The sequence below is a fragment of the Quercus robur genome, chromosome 7 (genome assembly GCF_932294415.1).
Source record: "Quercus robur chromosome 7, dhQueRobu3.1, whole genome shotgun sequence".
Lineage (NCBI taxonomy): Eukaryota > Viridiplantae > Streptophyta > Magnoliopsida > Fagales > Fagaceae > Quercus > Quercus robur.
In genome coordinates this window covers 23,483,454-23,495,736 of record NC_065540.1, presented here as the reverse complement: position 1 = coordinate 23,495,736, position 12,283 = coordinate 23,483,454, and the positions used below count along the sequence as shown (strand labels likewise).

Here is a 12,283-nt window from a genome sequence, read left to right as displayed (position 1 = left end):
GTCAAACACAAACAACACAGATACATACCTTAATTACTAACAAAGCACCAAACCAGTAGAAAAATATGAGAAGCTTGGAATAAAACACCAAGAGAAAAAGTAGATACCTTTATAGTGTTTCCTAAATAATCACAAAAGGCCATCAAAAGGGTCATTTGCCTAGCCAATCTGCCATGGCCACTCTACAATATTACCCGAAAGCCAATCAGTTTGAATCTTTAAAATGCTGATAAATACAATAGCTCTAAAGCCCATTATCCACATTATAGAGAGACAGAACATACCCAGAATAGCAAAGGGAGAAAGGCAGTGTAAAAGGGCACAGAAACAACACAGGACAACCCAGAGAACAAAGCATCAAAAAACCAATGCTGGTATTTCTGAAAAAAAAAAAAAAAAAAAGTTAACTCCAATGAAAAGCAAAAAAACATATATATACAGACAATTGAACAAGAATGATGATCTGGGTTTTCGTTTGTAGTTTCGAAAGTTGAATGAAACCTGGATCTGGAAGATGAGAGGAGTCCCAGCGATGACATGGTGAGCCACCCAAGGTTGCACGAAAGATCGAAGCTTGCGGGTGACGTTGAGGTATGAAGATATTAAAATCCATGCCACAATTCCACCTAGAGTTGCCCCCTGCCACACAGCTATGCTTTCCATTTCTCTCTCTCTCTTTAGAAGAGGAATCGAAATCGAAGAATAGAAGAGACGCAGAAAACAAAGGAAATATAAAAATAGAAAAGGAAACAACTGGCTGGCTTAGACTAAGACTAAGGTCCTCGGTTTTATATTTTATTATTATTGTGTTATTTATTGCTGAAAATTCAAAATAGTTTTAACCAAAAAAAAAATTCAAAATAGTCTCTCTTTTTTTTTTTTTTTTTTTTTCAGGGGTGATGATTTTTGGTAGGTTGGAACTTGGAACTTTTGGCTTCGTTCGCTTCTGGTTGGCGCAGACGGTGTCACAGTGCAAGCTAAGCGGAGAAGAACATTCTACGTTACCAAAAAAACAAAAAAAGCAAAAATTTTTTTTTTATCAGAAAAAAGCAAAAATTTATAATAACAAAATGAAAAAGCAATGGCAAAGTGGACGCTAACATGTGACGGTAGTTATTTCGTATTTAGGGGAAAAAAAAATAAAAATGTAAAAATACAAATTACATCATTTAAATTTGACAAAAAATTTTCATATAAAAAAAAGTTTGACCAAAATTTATTTGAGTTATTTAACTTTACTATGTTCAATTGAATTTTTTAAAGTTTCAAGTTTACTCAGTTAAAGTCGCTCTATCATATTTTGTTAAATGTTATGGTTAAGTGTTCAAATTTTTTTTTTTCTTTAAATTTATTAAAATAAAAAAAATTCAAATAATTATTGAAAAATGTATTCCAGATTAAAAAAAAAAAATTAACGGTAAGTTGATGGAGGGGTCTTAATTGAATAAACTTGAATTTTAAATGAATCAATTGAATGCAAGCAAAGTTAGAAGATTTGAATGATTTATGGTTAAATATAGAGGGTGCACTTTGCATTTTTGCCTAAAAAAAATTCATATGTTTGTGAAAAATTAGATTGCACTTTATCCCCTAAGCTATAATCTTTTTTACACTTACCACTTAACTATAAGAAGACATGATTAACCCCCTAAGCCAATATTCATGTAACACTTTACATCCCTACTGACTATTTGGCAGTTAAATTGAATGGACAAAGTCACATACAAATTATGTGACTTACACGACTTTTTTTGTCTAACTTAATCGCCAAATAGACAGTAGAGTGCAAAATAGTCTAATCTATTATGGCATTCTTATAGTTTCCTACACTTATTACGGTATGTTGCAATTTCACATGTGGGTCATCAAGGCAACTCCCGACACACTTGTTAACAAAACACTTGTCTAATATAGACAATTCTGTTATGTGGATTGAAAAGGAACCATGTTCTTTAACACATGCGTTATCTTATGATGTATCTTTTATTTTAGTTAATGAATAAAGTTGATGAGCTTCCTATACCCAAAAAAAAAAAAAAAAAAAAAAAAAGGATAGTAGGGTGCAAAGTGTTGCACATGCATTAATTTAGGGGAGTGATTGTGCATTCTTGTTGTTCAAAAAGTAAGTGTAAACGGGGTATAGTTTATGGGGATATAGCATAATTTACCTGCAAAATTATTCATGATGTTGAGGAGATAATAAATTTTTATACCTAACTTATTACCAAAAATCTCAAAATTCAATTAATTTTTTTTTTTTTTGTATTTTTAAGTGGCATGAATCACATTCTTATCACATTCATTTATAAAACTTTTGTAATAAAATTTGTATTTAGCTATTTATAAATATTATTATTTTGTAATATTTAAACAAATGTTGTTGTTGCACTAAAAAAAAAAAAAAAACCTGTTGTGATTAAAAGGAAAAGAAGAAGAAAGAAAGCAGTTGCATCTTAAATTCTCAATTATATAAAAAAATCTAAATTCTTTAATAATTCGACTTAATAGCAAATAATAAATTGAAATTCAAGTGATAAATCAACAACAATAATATTTTTTTGTGGTCTCATTTGTTGGAACCCACTTTCCCCTCCACTTTTTACATATCTAAAATAAGAGTGAATAACAAATTATTGCTAGCATGTCTGCTTATGTACAAACCCCCATGACAAAATATGTGTTTTTTAAAAATAAAATAAAATAATTCAAGTAGAGGTATCAGGTCTAAAAAATGTATCCGAATCAAGTGGACATCCCTTTTACAGTCACATATGATCAGAGTCATAAGTGTTTCTAGATTGGTCCTCGAAGACTTTTGTGTAAGTTGTATATATTATCAATTTTTGTCCACTCATGATGTTTAATAAAACATAACCTAATTATTCATAGTTTTTAAAAATTATTAATAGTTTTGAATTCCAAATAGGGTATTTGATGGCCCCACTAAAACTGTGATGTTTTCATTTAGTTGTTGAAAAAGTCTAGGACTATAAAAATTTTCACAATCTTTTTGCTACAATTGTAATGTGGCAGAGTGTGATTGGTGAAGTAAAAATAATTAGTCTATGTGTAAGTAATGATTAATCACTCGCAATCAGAATTATGGTAAAAAAAAAGTGTGGTCATAGAATTACTCTTAGTTGCCAAGGTCATGAACCAAATAAAAAACTTCGGGTTGTCAAATTCATGCACTTCTTTTATGATGGGTTAATAAAGTTATAGATATGCCATGCAAAGTATTATAATTCAATCGACATTTTATAATTATTTATAAAAGAAATGTTTAGGGCTTTGTTTGATTGGAGGGAAGTGGAAAGAAAGGGACAAAATTTCCATTATTTGATTAGAATAATAATTAAAAAATGAAAAGAAAAGAAAAAAGAGAAAGGAAATTTGGAGAGGCCTTCTATGGGCCCCATCAATTTTTAATTTTTTCCCCTCCAAATCCATAAAAAAATACATATATGCTTGGAAAGTTTTTCTTTTTTGTGAAATTACTTTTATATTCTCATAAGTAATTATTAAATTACAAATTTAAATGGATAAAATATAGTAAAATAATTTGTTATGAGTATTATTATTATTATTATTATTTTTAAATTTCTTCTCTTCTTTCTTTTTTCCTTAATATCCATACACACATGGGAAATCTTTTCCTTTCCCTTTCCTCACTCTTTTCTCTTCTCTTCTCTTCCCTCCTCTTCAACTATTGAATTATTAAAAAAAAATTATAGATACTAAAGAAAGGATAGAGAACAAGAGAAATAAGAGTGAGAGTAGGCCCATTATTTTCCCTTTGTTTTCATTGTTTTGTGTGGGACTATTATTTGACTTTTGTTTTTCATTTTTTTTTTTTTTTTGGTGTGGGACTTAAGGGGATTGGGTTTTTATGTCATGCCCTTATAATATCACCTAGAATTTTTTTAAAATAAATAATACTATACGGTTTATTTTAAAAAACACATATCTTATAAAATGATGCACTAATTTTTAAATACAAAATAAAAAATAATTCAAAATTTTAATTGTTATATTATTGGTGTGACACTAATCAATTTATTAAAGTATATTTTTTACTAAGGATTCATGATCATGGCTCCTTTGAGGAGTGTAGCCCCATTGTGAGCTTTTGCAAATATCGCAATCATGGTTCCTTTGTAGGCTTATGCTTTTGAGATTCATATTCCTTGGTTTCTTCTTTGTTTGCTTTGAGTTTAGGCATATTAGATTGCGCTTGCTACATTTCTTGCTTCATGGGTTGGCTAGTAATAGCTAAGAGCTTGCGGTTTCCAGTATAGCATTTCTCCTTCAATGATCACTTACATATGTCTTCTCCCATGAAGTGACTTGCCAACATCTCATAGGAGCTAATTAGGGCGAGTTAGTTGGTTTAGTTGGGTGAAAAACACAGTGGCTAAGAGATTGAGTTGCTGAACTTCTGAGCTATCAAAGCTAGCAGTTAGTTGAGATTGGCTGTTGAGTTGGCATTTAGTTAGTTGTGATGTTAGTGACAGTTAGAATTAGTTAGTGCCTAGCAACTTGTAACATAATGTATAACTATAATTTATATTTGATTAGCTACTATAAAGGGCTATGGTTACTTGTAATTCACCAGCTTCAGAAATAATAAGCAAAAGTACATTCTTTTCTCTCTGAGTTCTTCCTCTTCTCTCGGAATTCTAATTTTCTAGGAGGTTTGGTTCCCTTGAAGAACTACTCATAATCTTCTTAATTCCATAACAACTAGTGGGTTGTTATAAACATCTTTTTAGGAGATCAAGCATCTTTATGCCTTTGTGACAGAATGCTTTCACAGTAGAATGGCTTCAATAAGATAACCAAGTAGTTTCCTACATCAATGAATTGATTGACTTCTTTCACGGTAGAATGCATGGGTAATGATGCCTTGGGCATTGATCCATCTAATGCCTTTTTTGCACATAAGCCTTGTCTTGGTTCATATTGGTTTCTCTAGGCATGCACCTCGTGGTGTCCACCATGTTCACCCTTTTGGTATAGATGCTTTTCCCACCAAAAGACATCTTTAAAGGGGTCACAACAGAGTACCAATACTAGGGTCTTCCTCCCCTCTACCAAACCACATCTCCTGAGCTTCAATAGCAACAGGTCTTGTTTTCTATCGATGTGTATGGAGGAGCAAAACCCATCCTTTTCCTTTCTTTACTTAATGACTCATTGGCTGCACGATCTGAATCTTGGAATCCTATTCCTTGAACAATATTTTTCCTATTTTGCAACTCTCTCCCTCTTTTTCTTCTTATCTCCTTATGGAAGTATCTAGAGAAGGTTCTTAATTGATATTCAGTATATTCCTTTTTAGCTTTTTTGGATGTAGAATCTTGGTCTCGATTACTCTTTAATTCAGCAACACTGATGGCTTCTTCATGAGTATCCTCAGATCAATCAAAATTTTACCCAACAAACGGCAAGCAATCTTTGAGCCAATCTTCAGCTTCTGCTCTGGATTAATTCCATACTCATTTGGGATCACACCATCTGCAAGGAGCTGAGCTACTTTGAAGAGTTCATCCAACCCTTCTAGATTAAGATGTGCATTGTGCAAGAGATCATACTTGCATGAGTCATAAACATCAAGAATTTGTGTTATATCGTACTGCTCTTTACGTTCATTATACAAGTCTATTTCAAGCTTTCTCCAACGGGCGTGCATCAAGAGGAATCCCTCGCTACCACAGGGTAACCCAGCAGCAATGCGATCAACATCAATGTTGGTTTTACCAAGTGCCCTTGCTTGATCATAAGGTGGAATCACTTCATATTCCTCTGTACGTTTTTCGTCACTGGCAAGTAGTCTTACTTGTTCGGTGACCTTCTTAGTCAATTGCACCAATTTTGGAAGAAGTTCAGATGCATTAGAAGGAAGTCCGGCTCCATCAACCATACAGGGAAGTTCAAATGATCCATTGTCTTGGACTATCTTTGCAACAGAAGTTATTATATCATGCAACATACCCTTCGCTTCTTCCATCTCAATACTGGCATTATCGAGTCCGTCCAACATAGAGGAGTCCTTGCTGACAAGTGAAACCAGGATTGGTGTCAATTCCCCTTCTAGGTCAAGAAGGCCTTTGGCAAATGCAGCTGCAGATATCTGCACACGACCCTCATCAGAGCTGGAAATTTTAAGATCATGACGATATGTACTATGGAGGCGAAGTAGGCCAGTCCCTTCACCTGGATACATATTATTTCAGAAATATCTATCCAGTTCTTTAGCCTGCTTTTTGCCAGCATGCGTAAGAACACCCCCATATTTGAGTACCATCAGAGCTTCAACAGGTCGTTCTTCCTCCCTTTCATCATTACTTGTTGTGACTTTAACCCACTTAGTGGCTTTAGTTGAACCTTCCTATAAATACCACTAAAATGTCCTTTCTCCTCAAGCACGACTTTGACTTGAAGAAGATTTTCAGCATGAGCAAAGTCTTCGGCTTCACTATCACTTTCGCGACCTATTGTGAGGTACAAGCATTCGTGTGGCATCCAACAAATCTTGCAACTGGACAGCACTTTTAAGTTTTGTCTCAGCCCTAGGCCATCCCCCATTGTATTTCAGCATCAAGTTTAACAGCTTTTCCTCAGTAACCTTCAACTTCACCTTCTGTTTGGGAGTTCTATCACCATGATGAATAATGGCAATTACACAACGTAGCTCCTCAGATTGCCCAAATGTGCCAATAATCCCACTTCCCTGACAAGTTAATCCCTCAGAAGGCTGGACTTGTTCAATGACTTTCCATGGTAAAGTTGGTGGAATTGTTGTAGAAAGATAAGGAGCTTTGGCATCTAAAAACATCTTCCTCAACACACAAGCAGTATCATCATAATACTTTTGTGAGAGTTTTTAACAAAGCTCTACCCATTCACATCACAAACGTATGAACATCCCTCGCAACGCAAGAGATCAAACCCACAAACCGCTTGCCTAAATGCAATGCAAACATCTCTTGCCATTTGCTTCTCAGTAGGTGTCAATAACATGGGATACCTCACTTCCTTCCCATCAGGATTTCTCATGACAACACCATCGACAATGGGAGACTTCCTTGCCTATGTATTAAACAAGTTTCATGCTGCATTAGAATAGATTAAGATCCACAACCTTGACATCTGTTCCTCCAGTAGGCATAAATTCCTCGTAAATATACGAGCCTTCACGCCTCACTCTTCTAAGGTCTGGATGGAACTCACTGGACCGATTACCAACCTTCCTAAATAATTCCTTCATGCCTCCACCTGCGGAACTGGGGTAATATATCATAATCCTATGATCATCCCCGTCAACAGGATTTTCCACAAATGGCTTCCAAAAACGATTACCATGAACCTCAACAAAATCTTCTTGCTCAACAAAATAGTCCAGCTCTTGATATGGTACTTCTCAATTTACAAGGGCATATCTTGGAACATGGACTCCATACCTTTGTAGTTGCTCATATACCTTCCTTTTGTCATGAAGAAGGTGCTGTGGCTCCAATTCATTTACTAGAAAAGGCTTCCTTAAAGCAGCCAGAAGAATGGAAGGCAATTAAACAATCACATATTGGCCAGTTTTCAATTGGATCATCAATAATGGTCTTGTCCATGAACTCTATGATCTCAAATTCACCAAGAATCTGCCGCATCGGCCTAGAATTCGCCTTCTTTTGCATCACGCAGACTCCAATCTTTATCTTCATTCCAAAATCACCTCCTTCGTCCTTCATCTCTCTTTGTCTCAAGAACTCTCTGGAACTTTCTACAACTCTCTCTCTCTCTCTCTCTCTCTCTCTCTCTACCTTTTTCAAGAACGCAGAATCCGAATCCGAATCGATTCCAACTCAAACTTCTTGTTCCAGCTTCACAGAGAAGAAGCGCCGACTCTAACGGAAGTGAGAAAAGTTGAGAGAGAAGCGCTTTCATTTTTTTTTTTTTTTGGAGAGAAGTGTGCATCTTGCAGAGGGTACTTGAATTCCTCTGATCTTTCCTAATTGTCTTATATGAAAGTGTTTGGGCCCTTTCGGCCATATTTCCAACTATTCCCTTGTGCATGGGTTTCGGGTCTCTCATATACCCACTTATTCTCACGCCACAGGTCGATTTGTAGAAGACCCTTTGTGGGCATTTTTTTCTAAAATTCTCTTTAATATATTTGGGCCATCCTTGGGCCCACTTTTTCCTTATTCCCACTTGTTACCTCGTTCTAAGAGATTAAGTGGTAGACCGTTCCTTAGGTCCCTTTCTATACTTAGTCAGCTTGGTGGGGAATGGGCCTAGGTGCTAACTCTCATTTTTCTTTTCCAACCTCCAAGACTTGGTTTACCAGGCTTTGGGTCTTACTTGTTGGCCCAAAGATGTGTGAAAACCTGAGTATCAACATGTATTTAATAACTTTTCATGATTAACGGAGGATAAAGATACCGTTATGATCTTTGCATTTTAGTTGCAGTCAATTAGTTTCCTATCATTAACTTACTAATATGAAATACTTACGTGGAAAATGGTTTGTATAATTGGCACACTTATTGAAGTTTATGTGACAATAAAATAATATTAATTTTTTTTTAATTGGTAATTAAAAATGACACATCATATTCAAAAATCTAAATATCATAAACAAATAAAATGAATAGCAAAAAACACAAAATCAGACCTTAACTCCGCCGAATCAAGTGATCCATATAAGCCAGAAATTTCCCAAACCCATTAGTAGTCGAGAGCCACACCCACCCAAACCCTTAACCCTAGAACTTTTATCACTCCACTAACTATACAGTAGCCTATAGGAAACTAACATGTTTCATTTACTAACTAACTATAATATAAATTATTTACAAAGGTACATGTAGTTTTATGTAAAAAAGTCTATTCTACTTGGCATATTCCTGTGTGAGTGAATTTAGTGCTGAGCTGATTTTCATCACTCAACACTCTCCCTTCAAGATGGAGCAAATGTTGATGACTCTTATCTTGTTGAGCAGAAAAGAAAATTGAGGAAACTTGAGAGCTTTTATGAAAATGTTAGCCAATTAATGTTGGGTAGAAATATGGAAGGTCTTAATTGGCCCATCTTGAATCTTTTCCCTAACAAAGTGGCAATCAATATCTATGTTCTTAGTCCTTTCATGAAAGACAAGGTTGACAACTATGTGTAGAGCTTCTTGACTATCACAATACAATAGGACAGCTTGTGAATGTTCTATTGGAAAATCCTTTAGCAATGACACCAACCAAACAGCTCACACATTGTTTTTGCCATAGTCGTATGTTTAGATTCAGTAGAAGATCTAGATATTATTTGTTGTTTCTTAGTTTTCCATGAGACTAAGGAATATTTAATGAAACACAATAGCCTATGACTGATTTTCTTGTATATGGACAACTGGCCCAGTTTGAGTCAGTGAAAGGCCTAATTTTCAACTAGTTTCCTAATTTTCTTGAAAAAAAAAATTCAAAAACTTCTTTTAAATGTGGAAACACTGGAAAAAATTATGCTTTTCAATTGAGAGAATGGCATGAGAGATTAATATGTAACTTGTTGTGCTTTTAAAGAAGTGACATAAGCCTATTTTAAATTTGATTGTGTAATCTCATTTTTCAATAAATATGTGATTAAAGTATGTAAACTTGTGTTTTTGAATTAGTCTTTAGATTAGTCTTTTAAAAACCCTGTCTAAAACCACTGCGCATTCTTGGTATGGTGGTCCACAAGTATAAATGCTTGTTGGGTGTAGGGAGTAAGGGTCGGGGTAAGTCTCTAGGAGGAAACTTTACACACATATACACTTAAATTAGGTTAGAGTAAAATTTTATCCTGTAAAAAAAAAAAAAAAAAAAAAAAAAAAAAAAAAAACCCTGTCCAAACACTTGTGATACCTTTTAAAAATTAAAAAATTAAAATGGTATTCACAAGGTACTATCTTAGAAGCATCAAGTGTGTATGCCCAAGAGTTTTTAGAAGTTACAAAGAAAGAGGATTTTGAGTTGAATCCTGCAAAAACTACCGCCTGTATATGTATGGTTCCTCCTAGTAGCTTCTAAAAAATAAATGTGGCTTTGAATTCTATTAAAGACACAAATGTAGTAGGTAGTGGCTCTGTAATACATGGTTGTGGAGGTCATCTAGTAGCAACTAGTAGTGCTCCTAGTCCTAAAGCAGGTGATTCACCATGGATGTTAGCCCAAAGTGTGATCAGTCTTCAGCTATATATGTCAAGATTTGGGTCTTTGCTCCCTACTAGTGGAATGTTCTAATTCCTAGTTATCCTTGCTGAAATTATGCGCCCACTAGAAATCAGTGTGCTGTTATAAATCATTCGGGATTTGGCTTCTTCTTTTGACACAATTTCTTTTCATTCGGCTTCTTCTTTTGGCACAATCTATTTTCATGCAATTCCTAAACAATGCAAGAAGGTTACAATTTTGTCATACACACACCATGCTATGATTTTTTTCCCCATATTTTTGTCCCCCCAAATATAAGATCTTAGCTCCATCCTGTGCCTAATCCCTTTTTCATAACTGAATATCTGAGTTCGAGTCCATGTCTTTGGTTTGTATCATTCCTTCCTTTTAGCTTAAGAATGCTTAAGGAATGCCGCAATTAATTAGGAAACAAAATGAACAAGACATAGGTGATAAATCAAACATAGAAAGCCCATGATTTTTATTTTTACTCCTAAAAAGTAGAGGGAAAAAAAAAAAAAAAAAAAAAAATCACTAAACATCGCTCCAAGTGTCTACATAAGTCATATATCACACACAGAAAACCAAACCCCATAATGATATCTACTTCACTTTTGAAATATAAGAATAAACAATTCCAATTTTGCATAATTTGGTATTATCTCATAATTTGAGCAAAGAGCCTTCAACTTACTTCCTTTCATACAAGTGGGAGGGAAAAAGTCCAAAAACTGAAGAAGAAAAAAAAAACATTATAATCCTCTCAAAATAGATCAACCAACACCACCATGTAAACATTACTCTTGTCATCAGGATGCCAAATGAAGGTCATGGATAGGATTACCAAAGAAATCTGAAGTGATATTGTTTGTATTAGAATTGAGATGAAACTAAAAGATTTAAACCACCAATCCACCATACATCTACAAATCAGCAAAGAAACTCTTTGAACTCTACTAAAATCGATTCCTTTAGTTGCACTTTTCTCTAGGTACCTGAAAGATTCAAACATCAAAATCAAATACACACATAGATGCCCCCCTCTAATTAAACAGAGCCATCTTGATCCCATTAATATATTGATATGTGATATTCCCTCAAAACAGTTAATAAACAAAGGATCAAAAGGTGATAAATGATCCACAGTAATAGCATTTGAAAAGAAAAATTAGATTGATTATATTAAAAAATTGAATATAAAATTGGTCATTTACAAGGATCAATTACAGTGTCCATCATCTAAACAAGCTTATAAGAAAAAGTGGAGTTGTTTCAGATGCAATGAAAAACACGATAAGCAGAATCCAAATTATAAACCATGTGCTGGTTACAAATTCTATTGCAAAGTCAAATGCTTATTCCTAGTGAATGAATGTACTTGTCATTGGCTTTCAAAGCCGTCAAAAATGCATATGTACTAGAAGCAATAATTTGTTCCATATCTCAAGGTAGGACCATGGTGTAGAAAGCACAAAGAAATATTAATTTTAATTTAGTTTTATTTAATTTTGACAATCAGTTGTACTTTATTTTAAGTCTTAGAAGTTAATTAGGTTGTTTCACAAGGTGATTTTTATAAATCAGACATTGGGATTTTGCAAGTCAATTAGAATTGGAATTAGAATTTCACAAGTCAAATAGAATTATGACTTTCATCTAGTAATCAATATATATATATATATATTTTTTTTTTTAATAAGTGACATAGTAATCTATATTGTACTCCTTTGGAGACAATTTTACAATTTTGCTTTTGATTAATAAAAGTTTCTCTTGGAAAATTTTCAATAGTCTACTATTTACTCCCACCTATGCTAGTTGCTTACTCCTAGGTCTTCTATCTCGCTTGTTATTGACTCCAAACAACCCTAGGTGGTAACTCCTAGGTGATTTTTATTGTTTCCATTTTTCCAATTTTCGTGGCCTCAAGTTTTAGTTTTGTCCTATGTCATAACACCTAAGCTAGTTATATTGAATTAACAAGTGGCAAGCAAACAAACACTCGTTTGAGGATTAATTGAGCTTTTTATATAGCCAAAAGAATACAAAGGTACATGAAGCTTTAAACTACAGCCCC

The 12,283-nt window shown here is 34.0% G+C and overlaps 2 protein-coding genes and 1 pseudogene across 17 annotated transcripts in view; all 3 read right to left on the bottom strand.

Moving 5' to 3' along the window:
• The window catches only part of LOC126692830 (lipid phosphate phosphatase delta), a 57,065-nt gene that overhangs the window by 34,133 nt on the left and 10,649 nt on the right, over positions 1-12,283 (bottom strand). For 12 of the 16 annotated variants that reach the window (XM_050388613.1, XM_050388602.1, XM_050388600.1 and 9 more), the window contains exons 1-3: positions 502-663; positions 285-380; positions 108-182 (exon numbers count right to left, since the gene is read on the bottom strand). The exons of 1 other annotated variant lie outside the window; for it this stretch is intronic. In XM_050388613.1, coding sequence (XP_050244570.1) covers positions 108-182; positions 285-380; positions 502-663 — 333 coding nt within the window. Of the gene's footprint in view, positions 1-107; positions 183-284; positions 381-501; positions 734-12,283 lie in introns of those variants that run through there. 3 more of the 16 variants (XM_050388619.1, XM_050388618.1, XM_050388617.1) reach the window with 3 other exon arrangements.
• On the bottom strand, positions 5,115-7,944 carry LOC126691191 (inositol hexakisphosphate and diphosphoinositol-pentakisphosphate kinase VIP2-like; annotated as a pseudogene).
• LOC126692837 (lipid phosphate phosphatase delta-like) overlaps positions 10,788-12,283 on the bottom strand; it is a 74,020-nt gene continuing 72,524 nt past the window's right edge. The window contains exon 14 of the mRNA XM_050388636.1: positions 10,788-11,201. The gene's annotated coding sequence lies outside the window, so the exon portion shown is untranslated. The remainder of the gene's footprint in view (positions 11,202-12,283) is intronic.